Source organism: Myxine glutinosa, chromosome 9 (assembly GCF_964187855.1).
Source record: "Myxine glutinosa chromosome 9, kmMyxGlut1.1, whole genome shotgun sequence".
Classification (NCBI taxonomy): Eukaryota; Metazoa; Chordata; class Myxini; order Myxiniformes; family Myxinidae; genus Myxine; species Myxine glutinosa.
In genome coordinates this window covers 97,259,092-97,281,118 of record NC_136269.1, presented here as the reverse complement: position 1 = coordinate 97,281,118, position 22,027 = coordinate 97,259,092, and the positions used below count along the sequence as shown (strand labels likewise).

At 45.0% G+C, this 22,027-nt stretch overlaps 1 protein-coding gene across 3 annotated transcripts in view; it reads right to left on the bottom strand.

Annotated features, from left to right (window-relative positions):
• Positions 1–396: 396 nt before the first annotated feature.
• The window catches only part of LOC137435204 (engulfment and cell motility protein 1), a 143,596-nt gene continuing 121,965 nt past the window's right edge, over positions 397–22,027 (bottom strand). For all 3 annotated transcript variants that reach the window (XM_068128778.2, XM_068128779.2, XM_068128781.2), the window contains 5 exons: positions 12,272–12,384; positions 4,805–4,909; positions 4,280–4,359; positions 2,683–2,760; positions 397–1,199 (listed from right to left, as the gene is read on the bottom strand). In XM_068128778.2, the coding sequence (XP_067984879.1) occupies positions 999–1,199; positions 2,683–2,760; positions 4,280–4,359; positions 4,805–4,909; positions 12,272–12,384 (577 nt within the window). In that variant the 3' untranslated portion in view covers positions 397–998. The remainder of the gene's footprint in view (positions 1,200–2,682; positions 2,761–4,279; positions 4,360–4,804; positions 4,910–12,271; positions 12,385–22,027) is intronic.

Sequence of the window (22,027 nt, the reverse complement as noted above, 5' to 3'; positions counted from 1 at the left end):
CCAGGGGGGTTGACTCAGCCTGTCATCCTTCCGAGGTCGGCAAATTGAGTACCAGCTTGCTGGGATGAATGATCACGGTGTGTACCCCGATTAGAATAGGTACACCGTATCCCTGTGCATCGTAAAAGGCGACCAAGGGTTGGCGTCAGGAAGGGCATCCGGCCATAAAAACATTGCCTCAAACAGGGAACCATGATTGTCATGGGGCCCGCAAGGCTAACCCCCGCTCGAGCGGGGAAAATGGCCTTAAAACGATCATTCATTTATATTCATTCATTAACTCCCAACTTCGCAAATAATTGTCTGTTGGTACAGTTTCTGGGAACGCTATAAGATGTTATTTATTAATTTCTGTTAAAATTTTACCTTATTTTCAGCAAGTATAATACTGCGCAATGCTTCTAATCTTGTTTATTACCATCAGATTGTCATCCTGGCCTATTTAACGCTCTGCAATACAAAACAGTCACAACAATAACCATTTGATGCATTATCATCTCTATTTGTATTCTTTGTTTAGATGCCAAGGTAATAACTGTTAAAATGATTTATCAGACAATATTTGAAATCGGTGCACTTGCATTCCTTTGTCTCATCTACAATGCTTACTTGGCTAACTGACAGTTAACATCCATCCCTCCCAGCGCTTTCCAATGACATCACAGCTTATGGCACTCCTTGAGAGCAATCAAGAAAAAGGTAACAATGAAATAAAAAAAGGACCCGACCTACATTAGTGGCATATATGAAAGGATGCCCCAATATAGTTATAATTTTTTGATATTAATATTTACTTTGAAAACTAAATTTCGTTTCACCTACGTTTTAACGCTCCAGGTGGTTCACAATCAATTTTCAACATGCCTTTATACAACTGCTCACTTTTCTTGAGGATATTTTGTCTGTCAAAATCAATTTGGGAAAAAGGTCAAATTTGCTGGTGATTTGCTCAAAATATAAACATTAACAGGCGTTATGAAGATGACTGGGTGAAGAGCTCAGCTGAAGTTGTAGGTGAAGTTGTAGTTACTCGGTTCATTGGGCACAGGGGGCGCCGTTTCTGGGATAGTGATGTTTTCGAGATCAAGGAGGCGCAACTTCATTTCCATGCTGATGAGCATTTCAAGATCAGCATGCGTCATGTCACTGCTCATGGGCTTACCCATCAGCGCGTTGAGACCATCTGTCCACATGCATAACTGAAATGAAATCGAGAGAGAAGAAAATGAACATATGTCACCCACAGGGTGAACCGTATCTTGCCATTTGACCTTGACCTTAATAATTTCGTATGGTGAATAGTATGTCTTCATGACCAACGCACATGAAATATTGAAAGATTTTGATGAGAACTGAGGAAATAATTTTTTCATGAAAATTCCGTTTTTTCGTCATGACGTCATCAAATGACGTCATAGCGTCAAACTGTTTACAGATCTGGGAAGCACTCATCAAGGGCATTCATATGAGGTATTACTCGATATGGTACCTACGATTTCAAAATTTGACCTTGGGGTCAATAATTTTCGACCTCCAGCGCTAACCATGAAGGTCAAGGCCGATCGCCACCAAAAACTAATCAGCTGAGCGCCGGACCATATACTAGATTCCCATGAAGTTTGGAGACGATCCGATCAAAGTTACTCAAAAAATAAGGGTTTCGTTGACCTCCATGATTGACCGCAAAGTGACCTTGACCTTTGACCTTGACCTTCAAAAATTTGTGTGCTAAAGGGTATCTCTAAAAGACTCTGATATGCGAACTTACAAGAGTTTCCAAAGGGAACTGTGCTCTACAGAGTGACCTAAACAATGCGAACTAAAGCAATACAATATACATGAAAAGTGCAGTTTTTTCGTCATAACGCCGTCAAATGACGTCACATTGTCAAACTAGTTATATGTTTGGAAAGCACTCAACAAGGGCTTCAATTTGAGGTACTACTCGATATGGTAACTGAAACTTGAAAATTTTACCTTTTGGTCAAAATTGAATGACCTTCAAAATGACCTTGAAGGTCAAGGCCGATCGACACCAAAAACTAATCAACTGAGCGCCATACCACACCCTATATACCCACCAAGTTTGGAGATCATAAGATCAAAGTTACTCAAAAAATAAGGGTTTCGTAATTTGACCTTGGGGTCAATAATTTTCGACCTCCAGCGCTAACCATGAAGGTCAAGGCCGATCGCCACCAAAAACTAATCAGCTGAGCGCCGGACCATATACTAGATTCCCATGAAGTTTGGAGACGATCCGATCAAAGTTACTCAAAAAAATAAGGGTTTCGTTGACCTCCATGATTGACCGCAAAGTGACCTTGACCTTTGACCTTGACCTTCAAAATTTTGTGTGCTGAAGGGTATCTCTATAGGACTCTGATATGCGAAGTTACAGGAGTTTCCAATAATAACTGTGGTCTACAGAGTGATCTAAACGTGAAAAAAAAATGATTAACCACAAACAAAAAAACAAAAAAACAAAAAAACAAACAAACAAACATACAAGCTGACTGATACATCTTGCAAAAACTTCGTTTTGGCAAGATAAAAATGGAAAAGAGATGTTCATTTACGTTAATGTATTTACAAAGTAGTTTTGACTCCCCCGTAATAATGAGCTGAGTTTTCAGGCTAGTCACAGTGACTGAAAAGCAAATGCACGACAGGCAAACTTACGTCTTCTTTAGTTCTCGCTACGAAGTTGAGAGTCGCATCAGTGTCGTACAGGATAGAGAAGGACACTTCAGCGACTTCCTGCACACCCAAACACCCGTGCAAAGCAGTAACACACATGCTCCATCATCCAAACAAATAACAATCTGTCAGTCTACAAAGGGAATTATACAAGTAACTGGAGAATCCAAAACTACATACACACCAGCAATGGATGACAGGTAACAAAGTAAACAACAACAACAAAAAAAGAACAAACAAAAACAAACAAACTTGGTTCATAGTTAGACTGTGGTAAGTGTAGTATGGTCCGTGTGTTTTGAGTGGCGGTTAGATTGCCATGTAGCAGGGACCTGTCAGGTTAAGTCGTTTGTTACACGTGACGCTGACAAGGCAGCGTATGTAATTTATAGACAGGATAGACCTTAATATGTCGGCGAGAACTTCTCATGAGGGAGACATACATCTGTCTGGCCATCACAATATGTCTGGCCATTGTGTGTCAGTCATGGTGGCGTAATATGCTCTGGAGATGGAAGTGCCATCCTGCAATTATTTTTATGGGCGCCGCCTCTGTGGGTGTGACGACCTGAGCAGAGGACTCCACCCAGGAGGAGGGAACAATGAGAGAGATCTCGCTTGAGACCTGGAGATGAAGAAGAAGAAGAGGCCACATCATTCAGACCAGAGATCACAAAAGCCTTGTGTGAAAGGAGGACAGGCAAACTGATCATGAAGTTGTAAGTGAAGTGGACTAATTTTAGAGTGGACTAATTGCTTTGTCTCTTGGATTGACCAAAGCTGGGTTCATCCTGTGTTGGTGGAGTGTGGAAGAAGAGGATGGAGGGCACTCCCATGAGGCCTTGCTTAAAGGACAAAGGGGTTCACGAGGCCTGGTTGAGGAGGTGGACCATCGCTGGCATTCCACACCAAACAACATCTTCATCGTGCTCGTTTTGGCTCTTGGGAGCTATTCGTCTCGCACCTGGCTTCCAGTAAAACTTTGCACCAGTGAACACATCCCTTTATTTAGGTGGTGTATAATGCCGCGTTCGGTGCCGAAAATAATAAAAAAATAACCCGATGTAAGTACACGAAGCAAAAATATGTGTATGGCTTATGTGCATATATAATACATCATTGTTATATACCTGGGATCATTCGAATTGCACTGGGCCATGGATTAACACCTAGGCCTAAGGCCCGAGACCTACCAATCTATGCTGCTTCATTTGGGGTTGAGTCTGGCCAGATGTCCAGCCAATGGGTGTAAAGCAGTTGGTGGAGTCAGGGCAGCTGAAAACTGATCCATGTATAATATGCGATATTTTCTAAGTTTACAAAGGGCATAACTCCGTGAAAAATTGGTGAAATGCCTCAACACTCAAACCTGTTCTGTAACTTATCATAACAATGCCTTGTACCAAGTTCCAGATGGATATGTTAAAGGGTATGGAAAAAAGTGCAGAAAACCACAGGTGGGACGGACGGACAGACAGACGGAGAGCAAGCCTATATTCCCGTCCTGATAGGGGTCTAATACAAGTGGGAGAATTACGGACAGGTTATTTGCTAATAAATTGTATAGGATGACAAGTACCTTGTTCTGCTTGACTGCCCTTTCTTTCAGGTGTGGACAATCCTTCCCGGTGATCAGCGATTTCATGTCAATTACAGGTACTGTAGGTGAACACTTTCTCATTAATCGTATTGTTAAGATACAAACTTTCACATGAGAATACTTTTGAGGAATCGATATGTGCCTTCCAAGATATATCCAACTGCAATCCTAATTGTCTAAAACTACAAAAACCAAACAAAACAAACAAAAAATAACCCAAATACCATCCATGACTTTTCATTCCCAACTCCACCAGATATCTATTTCCAAACATGGTGTAGAACAGCATCTTTACTAACAACCCAACCTTCCAATCAATTTCCAAATTAAAATTCACATGACCATGGTAGCTTTAACAGGCATTTTCATACAATGCCAGAGAAATGTAAAGAAACCGAGTTGATAAAGAGTTTTAGCATTGGCTTGGGTAAATGTAAAACTATTTTTTAACTTATAAAATTCTCCAAGGTTGAACAAGGAACTTAGGAAGTAAGTCTCACTCACATTTTTCTGGAAGAGTATCGATAGCAGGTGGAGATGAGTCCTCATCTACATCGCCATAGTGAAATACCTTGTGATTTGGGGAAAGCCGGCAACACCACACCTTGTCTGGTCCAGCGAATGTAAACAGGAGGAGGAGAATGTTGTTAATAATTTATTTTTTTTAATACGGTGCAAATGCGCATCGAAATAACAGTTAACAACTCACAGGATGAGTCTAATTGCACAGCTTTTTTACTCAAACTGGAACATAAAGTATATCCAGTGTTCGTGTAAATTGGTTCACATTTTGACATCCATAATGCAATGGGAGGAGGGTTTTGACTTTGTATAGTAACTGCACGACACTTCTACTCCAAAACAAGACTAGAATGGCAATCGGTAGAGCGCACACCTCCACCGGACTGAACAGTTTACGTTTTGTATCCCACCGAAAGGAAACCTAATCACCATGCTCTTTTCACCTACCCAACTCAACCACCTAGTTTTGTCACAACTCATTCACAACTTTTTCAAATATCATGCTATGTATCGGTTTTTGGTCCTATTTCTCAATGATGGAGTATCACTGAAAAATTTTAAATCTCGTATCCGGATCCTCACCTAATTCGAATCAATTAGTCGTTGTCACCAACACAACCTGTCCAAAAAGCTCTGTCTGAATCCATCCATGAATTTATGAGATACCTGCTGGAAGCCCATGGTAAAATACCACGATATAAAAAGAAAAGAAAGGACGGATGCTTTTTATTCTTGGTCTGAATGAAGGAGCTCAAAAAAATTCTTATTTTCTAACAGCAAAGATATCAAAGCTATTTTACAGAATGAAAGTACCGATCCTCGGTTCATATTGGTACCTTGGTTCATTTTACACAATTAAAGTACTGATCCTCAGTTCAGATTGGTACTTTAGTTTATTTTACACAATGAGAACAGCAGACCTCTATTCAAATTGGTACCTTGGATCATTTTACACAATGAAAGTACCGATTCACGGTTCATAATAGTACCTTGCATCATTTTACACAATGAGAGGACTGTTTCTCAGTTCAAATTGGTTCCTTGGACCATTTTACACAATTAAAGTACTGATGCTTAGCTCAAATTGGTACCTTGGATCATTTAACACAATTAAAGTACCGATCTTTGGTTCAAATTGGTTCCTTGGTAAATTTTACACAATGTACAAATGCTTGGTTCATATTGGTACCTTGATTCATTTTACATAATTAAAGCACTGATCAACAACAACAACAACAACAACAACATGCAATTTCAGGCCATTTTCCCTGCTAGAGCGGGGGTTAGCCTTGCGGTCCCCATGACAATCTTCTCCATCTTGCCCTATTTTCTGCATCTCTCCTTGTTAACCCCCTTGCCCGCATTTCTTCTTCCACCATCTTTGGCCAAGTCTTTCTCGGTCTTCCACGTCCTCTACTTCCTTCTACATTCATTTCCATCACTCTTCTCAACCAGTCACTTTCATCCTTCCTCAACACATGACCAACCATCTCAACCTGTTCCTCTTCACAACATCAATCACAGGCTCCATTCCCATCATTTTCCGCAATTCATCATTTGTCTTCCTCTCTCTCAACGATACTCCGCACATCCATCGACCCATTCGCATTTCCACCCTTTCCAACCTTCGTTGCTGCTCTACGTTCATTACCCATGTCTCGCTCCCATAAATCATAACACTTCTCACACATGCAGCATACACCTTTCCCTTCAGCTTCAACGACACTCGCCTCCTCATCAGCACGCCACTCGGTTCCCTAAACTTCTTCCATGCACATCTCACTCTAGCAACCGTTGCCGAGTCTGATCCACCTTCTCCATTCAGCATGTCTCCGAGGTAGCAAAATGTTTTCACACCTTCCAGCTTCATGCCGTCTCCAAGATCCAACTCAACATTTCCTCCATCTGCAGCTCCATCTGTGCACACCTTACATTTGAATGTAGCTGCCACACTGGTTAATGACCCTCTCAGACCACTACATTTTTGATGAACCCACTCAGCGCACATTGTACATTGAATGGAGTTCACTCCGACACCCTTCCTGCACACAGCACAGGGCCACTTCCCAGTTCTTTCCACCTCACCCCATGCTTTACCACCTGCCATCACCTTCGTCTTTCCGATATTCACCTTCAGACCTTTTGTCTCCATACATTCCTTCCACTTGTTCATCTTTTCCTTCAGTCCATCCATACTTTCCGCAATCAACACCAGATCATCTGCATACAACAACTCCCACGGTAAACCCTCCTTTACGTTCTGAGCCAGCACCTCCATCACAGCTACAAATAGTAGTGGACTTAGTACCGACCCCTGATGCACTCCCACCTTCACCTCAAACTCACCACTGTTCCCGTCCTTCGTCCTTACAGCGGTGCGAGCTCTTTTGTACATTGCCATCACTACTCTGATCAACCATTCCTCCACTCCTATCTTCCTCAATGCTCATGTCACTACTTCGCGTGGAACCCTATCGAATGCTTTCTCCAGATCAACAAACCGGAAGAAACAACTTCTTCCTCTTCTCCATGTACTTCTCCTGCAACTGCCTCACAATAAAAAGCGCGTCTGTCGTTCCTCTTCCTGGCATAAATCCAAACTGCATTTTGTCGATCTTCACTTTCTTCCTTATCCTCCTCTCCAACACCCTTTCCAATACCTTCATTCCATGCTCCAATAACTTTATCGCTCGGTACGAGCCACACTCTAGAGGGTCACCTTTCCCCTTGTATAGAGGGACGAGGGTACTCAGTTCCCAATCCACTGGAATGCGGCCTTCTTTCACCGCCAGATTACAGATCTCTGTCATTCTCTTCACACCCCAATTTCCTGCTGCCTTCAACATATCTCCCACAACTCCCGTTGGCCCTCCCGCTTTTCTACTCTTCATTGCTTTTATCGCTTCCTCAACTTCCTTCTCAGTTTTCTTCTCTGCAGGTCCTAAAACTGGGTTACTCTCTATGTTGCCATCCCATTCATTCTCTGTATTCAACAGCATTTCCATATATCTTTTCCATCTTCCTTTAATTCCATCTGGGTCCACAACGATTTGTCCCACTTCATCCTTCAAGCAACTCACCCCCATCACATCACACCTCTCTTTCGCTATCTGCTTTGCAATCCTGAATACTGCTCTCTGACCCTCTTCTGAATCCAAGCGTTCTCCGAACATTTTCCTACATGCCTCCTGCGCCTTTGCTACCTCTTTCTTTGCAGCCTTCTTGGCTGCCTTATAACTTTCATGCTCTGCTGTTTCTGCTCCCGTACCCTTCGCCTTCTGCCACTCCTTGAACTTCTTCCTCTTCTCGTCAATCCTCTTTCCAACTTCATCATCCCACTACCATGTTTCCGAGTGCCTCGGTGGTCCTTTTGTCCTTCCACATACCTCATCAACGGCTCCCAACAGACTAGCTTTCATTGACATCCAACCACTTTCAAGCTCAACCACATCCTCCTCTACCCTACTCAGCCTCTCTTTTAATGCCTCCCTTACTGTCACCTCTTTCAACCTCCACACCTTCACACCTTCATTCTCGGTTGGTACTTCACCCGCCGAGCTCTCCTCGCACCTTTCACCCTTATGTCGCAGACAACCAAGTGGTGCTGTGAAACAGCCTCCTCCCCCGGGATCACCTTTGTGTCCCGGAGGTGCCCCCTATCTCGCCTACGCACCATCAGGTCGTCAACGGTTGTCGTCGACCCACCTGACGTGCATGTAACAAGCTTATTATCCTCTTTCTGGAACTGAGTATTACAAATCAACAAATCAGCTCCATCAGCAAACTCCAAAATCCTTTCACCTTCTCCATTTCTCACACCATATCCGTAACCCCCATGAACTCCCTCAATACCATCCATACTCCTTCCCACATGTCCATTTAGGTCTCCTCCTACCAGAACAACTTCCTCATCTTTCACGTTTTCCATCAGCTTCTCTATCGCACACCAGAACTTGTCCTTCTCTTCATCGCTCCGACCAACCTGCGGAGCATATGCCGAGATGACGTTCACCAAGAGCTTTCCAATCATCATTCTCACCATCATCAACCTATCACTCACTCTCGTCACACTCACCACACTGTCTACAAACTCCTCAGAAAACAGGACACCAACACCATTCACGACCTCCAGGCACCCTTGCCACACAAACTTGTATTTCTGTCCCTGCCTACCCTTCACCATTCTCACACCACTTCCCTTCCATCTCGTCTCTTGCACACAACATATGTCCACTCTTCTTCTGACCAATGCTTCCACCACTTCTCCTGATCTCCCTGTCATTGTCCCGACATTCCATGTCCCAAACCTCAGAAACCGATCTCCACTTCGGGCTGCACCCTGCCCATATGTAGTTGTAATTGTCATGGTTCTCTTTTTGAGGCAATGTTTTTATGGCCGGATGCCCTTCCTGACGCCAACCTCTTAGTCGTCTCTTACGACACGCAGGGATACGGTGTACCTATTCTAATCCAGGGTACACACTGGGAAACGTTTAAAACATGGAAATTCTGGGGGGGGGGGGGGGGCCCGTCAGCACCACGCCACATTTGCCCGGTCAGCACCACAGCGGCCCGGTCAGCACCACACCCTTGGAAAGGACTTCGATGCACGTCGGCCCGGTCGGCCCAGAGCCTGGCGCGATCTTAAATTCGCGAATTAAAGCACTGATCCTTCTTTCATATTGGTAACATGGTTCATTTTACACAATGAAACAATGAAAGTACCAATGCTCGGTTCATATTGGATTACACCCCCCCCCCCCCTCCCACTCCCTCCACCCCCTTCATCTCCTCCCAGACCCACAACCCCCCTCCCCGGGTTGTCACCCATGCTCACAGACCCCCACGCCCCATCCGTCGCCACACCTCCCAGATCCCCCAACATCGCATCCCTCCCTCCCCCCCCCCCCCCCAACCTTATCCTCTGCCTCTCCTCTCCTTTGCATTGTGGATCCCTTCAATTCCCCTGCATTTTCTTCTTTCCAATGCTAACAACTATTCATCCATCATTGCTTCGAATATCAATTCCTTCCTCTTCTCCAATGGCTTGATCTCTGATCATCAATTTGGATTGAGACAGGTCACTCTACTCTGAACATGCTGCTTCTGCTGTCTCAATGGATGGAGGTCCTCAATTATTGGCCAAACAGGAAATCAGAGCTGTCTCCCTTGACATATCTCGTTCCTTCGATACGGTCTGGCACCCCACCCTGCTCACCAAACTCTCCTCCAATGGTATCCATGGAAACCTCCACGCATGGCTTGCAGACTTCCTCACCAGTCGCAGTCAACATGTGGCCCTGAAAGGAATTCTCTCATCACCCCTTCCTGTTCAGGCTGCAGTTCCTCAAGGCAGTGTTCTGGGCCATGTGCTTTTTCTGGTTTTCATCAATGATCTCTCCGACTCTCTGGAAAATCCTCTCTTTCTCTTTGCTGATGACTCCACTCTCTGCCGCTCCATATCCCAACCCGCAGATTGGCAGTCTGCAGCCTCCTCACTCTCTGCAGACCTCGACAAAATCACAAACTGGTCAGACAAGTGGAACATGTATTTCAATCCTGACAGATCTCGCACTCTCACAATGTCTCTCCGAAAAGACCATCTGGATAACCCTCCCATCTACTTTCTCAACAATCCTCTCCAAGAAGTTCTGTCACTCAAGCTTTTGGGTTTCACTATCTGCCATGATCTTTCCTGGGAAAACCACATTTCCAAACTGGGCTCCAAAACCAGTCGCTGACTGGGCATCCTCAGTCATGTGAAGTCCTTCCTTGGCACACCTGAATCCTCACCACGTACAAAGCTTTCATCCACAGCTTGATGGAGTACTGCTCTCCCGTCTGGGCTGGTGCTCCTGCCTCACATCTAGCTCGGCTTCATGCTGTAGAAACTAAAGCTTTCAGAATCATTGGAATCTCCCACGATTAAGCTAACTCTGAGGGCCTTTCTCTCTCTCACCGCAAGTAGGTTGGTGGTCTTTCTGTCTTCTACCGACTCCTCTACCGGCCGAGCTCCCCCAGCTCTGTCTGTGTTTTGTCCCCCAAATATTCCTGCAGGACGCACAAGAACTGCCAGCAACCCTCTTCTGGCGAAACTGCCAAAATCAAGACTCTCTGCTCACCTTCACTCCTTCATTCCTCTTTTCTCCCGCCTCGAACAAACTCCCTCACTCTCTTCAATCGCACTCCTCCCTCCAGGTCTTTAAAACAGCTGTTCACCACCATCTCTTATCTTCCCCATCCAAAACCTTGATCTTTTCTACCCCAGTTAATTCACCCAAGATCCACCTTTTTGAAATACCGACTTCTTTCCTGGACGTCCTAGCAGTGTCCATTTGTTTTATACCTCTCCCACACCGCTCCCCTTCCTCTGCCCCCTCACCTCAAGTTCTCTCCCTCCCACAGATCTCCCGATGTCCCTGTTCTCTGCCGTTGTTGTGCTTCCCTCTCTCTCCCCATCTTGTCTCCCGCTCCCTTTATTATGTTTTTTGTGTCCGTTTATGTTTTTCGTGATTAATGTTAGCTATTACACGAGTCTCGATCTTGTATACAAAAAATACCAAAAAAACAAAAAACGATGCAAACGGTTTAATTGGGATGATTAGTGTCGTAGCGGTGATCACTCAGGCTCAAACCACCATTTGCATGTCAGTTGCGAGGGAGTGCCAGGACGTCACTGGACATTTGGCTGGGCCACTCAAGGATTTTCACGTTCTTTTTCTGAAGTCATCCTAGTCATGCTTTGGCTGTATGCTTGGGTCATTGTCCTGTTGGAACGTAAATCTTCATCACAGTCTATGGTCTTTTGCACTCTGAAGCAGGTCCTCCTCAATGATTTGCTGTGTATTTGGCTCCATTCATTGTTCCCTCTATCCTTACAAGTCTCCCAGTCCCTGCTGCTAAAAAGCATCTTCATAGTATGATGCTGCCACCACCAAGCTTCACGGTAAGGATGGCAATATATGTATGGACACACAGACAAATAATATTGCTATTTACTCTCTGTTCTGAACTCGAGTCACTGCAGTCTGTCGAAATAAAAGTTGTTATAGCCATAGATTGTTGAAACTGTATCCACCATTTTGTGGATCATGGAGATTTGAGTGAGGATTGCACTGGCCAATTTAGTTTCCCATGCCATTAGAAATAAATGCGTTTAACCAATCGGCTTGGACTACTGAAATTAGAGGGTTAAATATGGAGATCACTTTGAGAGAAACACTCCATGTCAAAACATTGAACCGTGCTGCTGAAAGGGTATCAATTCACACAGGACACATGGAATAAAACTGAGGCAGCTAGTTGTAGCAAAAAAAAAGAAAGATTTGCACTACTCCGATCTTAAAGTAAAAGCCTGCTTGTTGTGCAATGACAAAAAATTTGCACCGATCAACATGATAGGAAGGTGAGGTAAAGAAGATGAGAGTGTGATGTAATGAAATAGGGTACCTTGCCGGCGACCTTTGCCAATTCTGCGGAAGAGTGTCCCTTCACAGAGACGTGTAAGTCGCTGTTGCCTTATCAGGTCCAAGATTTCTGGGCGTATCGTCTCACGTAGTTCCCTGTGCAGGACGAGGACACACAGAAGAATTTTCAAATAAACAGTACAGTACAATGAAGAAGGAAGTACAACCTAACGACACTTGGCCAAGAAGTTCGTTCTAACTTGTTTTAATGCACAAATAGTTAATAAAATTGAATGAAAAAAGAATGTTAAAACTACAGAAGCACAGAGATAAAGCTCCCTTACACCACAAAAAGCATTTCCTTTACATGGAATAAAGCAATCTTTGGTATCAGAAAGATATACATTTATTTTGATGGTCTAAATGCAAAAAAAAATTCATTTGTCAAGTCAAACTAAATGTTTGTTGTTGACATTTAAACCTTTATCAAGTTAAGTGAAGAGGTAAAATCACAGATAATATATAGAAACCTTGGCATGATGAAGGATGCCCAGTCGGCAGCTGGGTTTGGAGGCCAACTCCGATGTATGATTTGGAGGCCAATATATGATTTGCCCAAAAGATCATGGTTGACAGTGAGGCCTACATTTTAGGAACAACTCCTTCAAAGGGTTTGTCAAGAAAGTATATGGGACAGTTCCCCAGACTGCCCTTTCGGAGAAACAGAGTGAGAATGTGAAATTTAGTCAGTGTTGAAAGACATATTCAAGTGTTGGAAGAGCTCATGATAATGCCCAATGCCCATGTCTGCAGAGAGGGAAGGGGTTGCCGCCTGCCTATCTGAAGGATGACTGATGAAAGGCAGAGGGTAGAGTCTTCAGTGAAATCTTAACGAGGGTTTTCCAGGGAACCAGAAAGATTATTGATGAAGATAAAGAACAGGACGCAGCCCAAGATGCTACCTTGGGGCACTCCAGCCTCAACAGAAAGGTTTATCCTACTGTTCAGTCAGATTTGCATCAATTTAAGAGATGGAGTTCTGTGATGGCAACTGCCTCACCAACAGATTCAGTGTCCCAGATGTGAGAGGATGGGGAAATACCTGCAACGAGATAAGTCGATAGGATAAACCTGTGCACGAGAGAGAGAGAGAGAGAGAGAGATAGAGAGAGATAGAGAGAGAGAGAAAGAGAGAGAGAGATAGAGCGAGAGAGATAGAGCGAGAGAGAGAGAGACAGAGCGAGAGCGAGAGAGACAGAGCGAGAGCGAGAGAGACAGAGCGAGAGCGAGAGAGACAGAGCGAGAGCGAGAGAGACAGAGCGAGAGCGAGAGAGACAGAGCGAGAGCGAGAGAGACAGAGCGAGAGCGAGAGAGACAGAGCGAGAGCGAGAGAGACAGAGCGAGAGCGAGAGAGACAGAGCGAGAGCGAGAGAGACAGAGCGAGAGCGAGAGAGACAGAGCGAGAGCGAGAGAGACAGAGCGAGAGCGAGAGAGACAGAGCGAGAGCGAGAGAGACAGAGCGAGAGCGAGAGAGACAGAGCGAGAGCGAGAGAGACAGAGCGAGAGCGAGAGAGACAGAGCGAGAGCGAGAGAGACAGAGCGAGAGCGAGAGAGACAGAGCGAGAGCGAGAGAGAGAGCGAGAGCGAGAGAGACAGAGCGAGAGCGAGAGAGACAGAGCGAGAGCGAGAGAGACAGAGCGAGAGCGAGAGCGAGAGAGACAGAGCGAGAGCGAGAGAGACAGAGCGAGAGAGACAGAGCGAGGGCGAGAGAGACAGAGCGAGGGCGGGAGAGACAGAGTGAGGGCGAGAGAGACAGAGCGAGAGCGAGAGAGACTTTGACTTTTGAAGCTCTTTTATTATAAAGGTAAGAAAACCACACAAGTCATGCAAATAATAGTCATTTCAATTCCAAACATGTGCAGCCGAACAACAACAATAAAAACACCAAACACTAAAATAAAAAATTTAACAAACCATTGTCAAGTTTATAAACCCCACCCTTAACATACCATTTTTCCACAAAGGTTTGCAAATCATCTTTCATTTGGCAAAAAGAAAATTCCAAGCGCAACCATGCCATGACCAGAGCCTTAAACACAATTACCACATCACATAAAATATCAGCATTTGCCAGGAGCTTTGCTTTTCTTGTCTTGTAGATTGCTAATTTTCCAATAGAAATTAAGAAATTAGCAAGAGCAGTCTCAGAGCGTTTTTTGTAACTAAGTGGTATTCCAAAAATAAAAACCCGTGTAGAAAAAGAAAAGTTCATATGATTTTAAAAAGTTGATAAAAAAACCAAAGAAGGGAGAGAGTCTTGCACAATCTACGTAAGCATGGAAAAGGTCTTCTGAAATCATACAAAAAGGGCATTCCACCGAATTATCCTGATTAAAACGATGTAATAAAACATTGGAGGGCAACACCATATGGGCGAGTCTCCAAGCAATATCACCAGTTCTTTTAACAATCGGTGAAACATACATTGCAGACCATTGCGGATGGGAGGGAGATCCAGAAGGCAGTTTCTCTTTCCATCGAGCCCCAAAATAAATTGGCTGAAACGAGGGAAACCGGACTGAAATACACAAACGATACAGTCTCTTTTTATCCTTGCTGGAAAGTGGTGATGAGGATAACAAGATAGATGTTGTGGTGCTATCAGCCGGCAGGCTAGAGCTAGCACAGATCTGTGGTGGTGTATGGTGGTCACCAATGTTGGCGGTTAAGCTCAGGCCCAAGTGCCTAAAAACACACAGGATTTCCTGTAGGACCTTGGCGACTCTCCTCAAATATCTGATACCAGTTCTTACTTGGAGATGTCCTGTGGAGAACCAACTGTTCCTGTTACAGTCACGAAGGTCCCGAGCCGTTTTCACGCCAGCACTCAAAAAACTTTGCACAAAAGCACGTGAGTGAGGAATAGCAGGAAAAAGGCCATTTTAGAAAAGGGGTTCCCAGAGGAACCTTTCACTGTTGTACGTCCCCATTTGCCGAGTTACTGAAATGGACCGCCAGACGTGCAAGACATCTTGGTAAAAGTCAGGAAGCAGCGAAGCATCGACATGTTGCAGCTCCATGAAAAAGAGTTCACAATTGTAGCCTAGCATGCCGGCTTGTTTTAATATACAGTTTGCAGTCGATTTCCAGGGCAAGGCTTCCAGAAATATAAAACGCCGAGCTGTAGAGACTCGGAAGGCCATCACCCGACAAAGAATGTCCATAAGTCCATGACCCCCTTCCGCCAGTGAGAGGCAAATCGTCTCTGGCTTTAGCCAGTGTTTGCCATCGCAAAAGAAGTCAAGCAAGCATTTTTGGATTGACGACACCAACGTTGCAGGTGGCTGCAAGGCAATCATTTTATGTCATAAGAGAGGGGCCACCAGGTTGTTAATGACCAGGGCACGACCTTGAAAAGACAAGGTCGACAAAATTCCTCTCCATCTGTTTAATTTATTGCTAATTTTGTGAAGCAAACCATCTCGCGAGATCTTGGAGACGGCGGCAGGGATTTTCGAAGCTCCACACGGTCTCCACGTTTTTCGAAGTTAAGTCTGTTCACAATTGTATTTTGTCGAAACTGTATTTATCTTTCGGTGTGTGAAGTTATTGTGTGCAACTTTGGTTGTTTCTCGGTGTTTATCTTTCATAAATTGATCGTCTGTTTGCCGTGTCGCGAGCAAGGCCTTGTACAGTGTGCACTGTACAACCTTGAGGCTTTGTTTTTCTCTCAGTGGTCCGTCGTTTGTGATCCAATAACTTTCGTTCTCTGTATTCCCAGTCTTTTCACCCATAGCCTACTTCCTTGTGTAAATCTCAACTCAAAAAAAAAAAAAAAAAAAAAACATTTCCTTCTCTGTTCTCATTCGTTTATTCATTCTTATTCGTTCGTTCGTTCTTCGACCACGTGTTTCTCCCCCATTTCCCCAGATAGCTTTCACTCATTAACCTTCAATGTTTACACTTTCCCCTCAAGTTATGTATTCCGTCATATTTTATAACACCTTTTTCTTCTTCTTCTTTAAAAGGCTGCTTTCGACTTGCTCACCAAATCAATTCATCCCAAAAAAAATATCCATCTCCTATAGTGCCTTTGTTCTACATTCCCTAAACTCTCCTGCACTCCATCCTCCATCCAGCGTCCTTAAACGTATTTTTAACTCGAAGGTCACAAGAAACTCATTTTGCAATAAATGTTCGTTTCCCATAAATCGTACACTTTCAAAAATCCAATCTCACCCCTCCCCTCCAAATCTTCCCCATAACCCCTCCCCTCCAAATCTTCCCCATCACCCCTCCCCTCCAAATCTTCCCCATCACCCATCCCTTTCAAATCTCCCCCCTTGCCCCCTCCCTCCTAAACTACCCCCTCACCCCTCCCCGCCAAGACGCCCCCTCGCCCCTCCCCTCCTAGACTCCTGCCTCACCCCTCCCCTCCAAATCTCCCCCATATCCCATCCCTTTCAAATCCCTCCCCTTGTCCCTTCCCTCCCAAACTCCCCCCTCACCCCTCCCCTTCAAATCTCCCCACCCTCATTGCTTCTCAATTTCCCCCCGCTCACTCCCCCTCCTCAAAGCGTCCTCCCCGCTTCTTCCCCCTTCAAACTCTCACCTCCATCTCCCCCAACCTTCTGCCTCGCTCTTCCCCCTCCTCAAATAACACCTCATTGTGGCTCACCCAATCACCATCAAACCTTTTGTCCGCCCCATCCTTCCCTTTCTCCGAGCTATTCTGAAATCTCTGACACACCTTCAACAGCTCTCCCTACCTCTTCCACCTCTTCCACATCTTACCCTACCCCTCCTCCCCCCTGTTCTGTATCTGATGCTCCCCCTTCCTCTTCATTAACGGTATGGACCTCAAACATCCGGGGCCTTCGTTCAAACTTAACCGATCTCTCCATACAGGTTGCTTCTGTCAAACCAGACGTGATCTGCTTAACAGAAACTTTCCTCCTTTATGATGTCTCTGATTCCATAGTATCTCTCCCGGGCTACTCCCTCCTCCGGTATGATAGACCTGAACCTCGTCCTGGAGGCGGGGTTGCTATCTTTATCAAAAACTCTCTTCCTCACTCGCCCTGCACTGCACTCTCTCCACCTCACCCCCAGGAATACCTCTGGCTACGGCTTCCCCTTCGCTCCCACCTCTTGTTCATATGTGTGTTGTACCGTCCACCAAACAGTGATGACTCCATCTACATCTCGCTGTCTGATGATATGGACCAACTTCTATCTACTCATCCCAACTCTCTCTTCCTCATATGTGGTGATTTCAACTGTCATCATGCCAGTTGGCTGGGTGTGGGTACCTCTCTCACCAGCCATGGCTCCTCAGCAAAGGACTTCTGCGACTCACTGGGACTGACACAATCTGTCAATTTCCCGACCCGGATCTCAGTCAACGGAACATCTTCTCTTCTGGACTTGGTTATGACTAACTTCCCTGAAAATGTCTGCTGCTCTTCTTCTGCTCCGATCGGAACATCTGATCATGTCCTTGTTAAAGTGGACATCTCTCTGACCATCCTCAGGGAGCCTGCTCAGCGTCGACGAGTCTGGCATTTCACTCAGGCCAACTGGCACGGTCTTCAAGCAGCCATCAATCATCTGGACTGGTCTCCCATCTCTACCACCTCTGACATCAACTCATCCTGGGAATTCTTCCAAAGTAAATTGCTCTCTCTCATGCACAGATTTATCCCATCTCGTCTTCAGTTGTCATACCCTTCCTCCCGTCCATGGTACACAGAATCTTGTGGTGAGGCTGTTGCCCAGAAACAACTTGCCTTCGTCTCCTGGAAAGCAAATCCAACGGAAGGAAATCTCATTTCCTTTCACAAAGCCCGAAACAAGTGTGTGTCCACCCTCAGGAGAGCCAGGAAAGAATATCTCTCCGTTCTCAAGACCGAACTCTCTTATCTGTCTCCCTCTTCCAAATCCTGGTGGCGTCTGGTCAAATCCGTTTCTGGTGTTTGTTCCCCCTCCATCCCCTCCCTTACCTCAAACGGCTACACAGCTGACTCCGCACGTGAAAAAGCTGAATGCCTCAACTCTGTGTTTGCCTCTAAATCTTGTGTCCCAAACCCATCCCTCTCTGTACCCACCATACCCAGTCATACCCTGCTGCTCCTGGACTCCGTGTCCTTTCCTCCTGACAAGGTGGAAAAGTTTCTGTCAACCCTCGACTCTGATTCTGCAACTGGACCCGACGGCATCAGCCCACGGGTCCTAAAATCCTGCTCTGCTGCTCTATCTCACCCTCTCTCTGTTCTCTTCACCCTCTCTTTTGCTCAAGGTCAACTGCCATCTGCTTGGAAATCAGCCAACATCACCGCTTTGCACAAAAAAGGTGCAAAAACAGATCCTAGCAACTACAGACCAATCAGCCTTCTCCCAATTATCAGCAAAGTCATGGAATCCATCATTGCTTCTGATATGAAATATTTCCTCTTCTCCAATGGCTTGATCTCTGATCATCAATTTGGTTTCAGACCAGGTCACTCTACTCTGGACATGCTGCTTCTGCTGTCTCAACAATGGATGGAGGTCCTCAATGCCAAACAGGAAATTAGAGCAGTCTCCCTCGACATATCACGTGCCTTCGACATGGTCTGGCACCCCGCTCTGCTCACCAAACTCTCCTCCTTTGGTATCCATGGAAATCTCCACGCATGGCTGGCGGACTTCCTCTCTAGTCGTCGTCAACGTGTGGCCCTGAATGGGTTTCTCTCATCTCCTCTTCCTGTTCAGGCTGGAGTTCCCCAAGGCAGTGTTCTGGGCCCCGTGCTTTTTCTGGTCTTCATCAATGATCTCTCTGACTCTCTCGAAAATCCTCTCTATCTCTTTGCTGATGACTCCACTCTCTGCCGCTCCATTCCTCTTCCCTCAGATCGGCAGTCTGCTGCCTCCTCACTCTCTGAAGACCTGGACAAAATCACAGACTGGTCAAACAAGTGGAACATGTCTTTCAATCCTGACAAATCTCACACTCTTACTATGTCTCTCCGAAAAGATCGACTGGACAACCCTCCCATCTACTTTCTCAACAATCCTCTCCAAGAAGTTCTGTTGCTCAAGATTTTGGGTCTCACTATCTGCCATGATCTTTCTTGGGAAAACCACATTTCCAAGCTGGCCTCCAAAGCCAGTCGCCGACTGGGCATCCTCCGTCGTGCGAAGTCCTTCCTCGGCACACCTGAGCTCCTCACCACATACAAGGCTTTCATCCGCAGCTCAATGGAATACTGTTCTCCCCTATGGGCCGGTGCTCCTGCCTCACACCTAGCTCGGCTTCACGCTGTTGAAACCAAAGCTTTCAGAATTATTGGAATCTCCCGCGATGAAGCTATCTCTGAGGGCCTTTCACTCACTCACCGCAAGCAGGTAGGTGGTCTTTCTGTCTTCTACCGACTCCTCTCCGGCCTTGCACCCCCAGCTCTCTCTGTGCTCTGTCCCCCAAATATTCCTACAGGTCGCACAAGATCTGCCAGCAACCCTCTGATGGTTAAACTGCCGAAATCTCGGCTCTCCGCTCACCTTCACTCTTTCATTCCTCTTTTCTCCCGCCTCTGGAACAAACTCCCTCACTCCCTTCAATCCCACTCCTCCCTCCAGGTCTTTAAAACAGCTGTTCACCACCATCTCTTATCTTCCCCCATCCAAAACCTTGATCTTTTCTACCCCCGCTAATTCACCCCAGATCCACCTTGTTTGAAATTCCAACTTCTTTCCTGGAAGTCCTGGCAGTGTCCATATGTTTTATACCTCTCCCACTGCCCCCTTCCCACGCCCCCCCCCCCCAAAGCCCTCGCCCTCTCTCAGATCTCTCGATGTCTCCATGTCTCTCGGTCCCTGCTCTCAAATGTTGTGTTTGTGTCCTTCCCCCTCTCTCCCCATCTTGTCTACCGCTCCCTATGTTATATGTTTTATGTGTCGGTTTGTCTTTCTGTGTGATTAATGTTCGCTCTTTCACGAGCCTCGATATTGTATACAAAAAAAAAAAAAAAAAAAAAAAAAAAAAAAAATCCCAATTCCTTTTGACAAAACCAGGGGTTCCAAGATAAACACCGAGGTATTTCACACCTTCTTTTCCCCATGTCAAATTCATAGGGAGAATTGGAAGGGCAGAAGGTGGCGTACCGCCGACCCAAACTGCTTTGCATTTCGACCAATTAATTTGCGTTGTACATGCTTGAGAGTAGACCCGTAGGCACTCAAATAGCAGAGCAATGTCATTACTGCTGCGAACAGCAACACATACATCATCAGCATAGGCCGAAATGATAACGGGCTTTTCTGATGGAGTCACTGAAAAGCCCATAAGAGAAGATCGTAAACGAATCAAAAGGGGCTCAATGCAAAGAGAGTACAAGATTCCAGATAAGGGACAACCTTGCCGAATTCCCCTCCCAATCCGCAAAGGTGAACAGAGACCATCATTGATTTTGATCAAGCTAAAAATGTGATTATACAATAAGGATACATAAGGGCTTCATGAAAAGCGCTATACAAAATAAATGAATTATTATTATTATTATAAGAAATAAAAGATGCCCCAAAACCAAATTGCTTTAAAATGTGAAACAAATACTCATGATTAACAGAGTCAAAAGCCTTTTCCTGGTCAATGAAAAAAAGACCGGTATGTTGTTGTTGAAATGCACACATCCCACAGGTCTCGTACCAAAAAAATGTTATCATGCATAGATCTGTGCATAACACAGTACGATTGATCCTGATGTATAACTGTGCTTAAAACAGTCTTTACACGGTTAGCTAGCGCTTTGGCAAAAATCTTGTAATCTGTGCAGAGAAGAGAGATTGGACGCAGTTCTGTATCAATTGCAGGTCGTTTTTCTTAGGGATAAGGCAAACAAATGCACGTCGACAACTAAGAAGTAACAATCCCTCACGCAGACTGTATAAAAACACTGAGTGCAAAGCAGGACCAAGCATGTCCCAAAAGGTTTTATAAAATTCAGCTGGAAACCCATCAAAACCAGGAGCCTTATGATCAGCAAGGTCATCTAGCGCAGTTTTAAGTTCACCGAGAGTAATGTTCTCATCCATGACATGCCGCTGATGCTCATCTATCTGCGGTAAATTGGTCGTAATATTCTGCATTGCAGGCACATCATTGGGCTTAAAGGAAAACACACTCTCAAAGTAAGACCGAACAAAATGAGCAATCTCCGTATTATCACTAAGAATATGCCCATCACTAGCCCGAAGACTAAGCATTTGCTGGCTCGCGTTGGTCGTCTTCTCAAACTTAAAGAAATCTTTACAACATGTGTCTGAAGACAGTAAACCATTCACTCTCGGCCTGACTAAGGCACCAATACCATTTTCTTGAATTCATTCCTTAAGCAGAGTTTGTTTTTCAAAGAGGCATTGACACCGTTTTTCATCACTAAGGACCTCAGCACCTTCCTGTAATCGTAGAATTTCTTGATTCAAGGCATCGATACATAATTGTTTACTTTGAGAGCAATTGGTTTTGTATTGCTGACAGAAAACACGGATCTGCGCTTTGGCATAGTTCCACCACTGACAGAGATTTAGGAAAAGATGTTGGAAATACACAACCTTGTCCCAAAAAACCACAAAGGATGATTTAAAGAAAGGATCGCTCAGAAGTGAGGTGTTCAAAGACCAATACAAGGTGCGGCATTTGAAACAAGGAAAAGAAAAAACACAGTTTTACCAAAGAATGATCAGAGAAACCAGAAGCGACAATATCCGTATACGTCACAAGGTTGACAGCAGAGTTAGGAATATAAAATTTATCAAGACG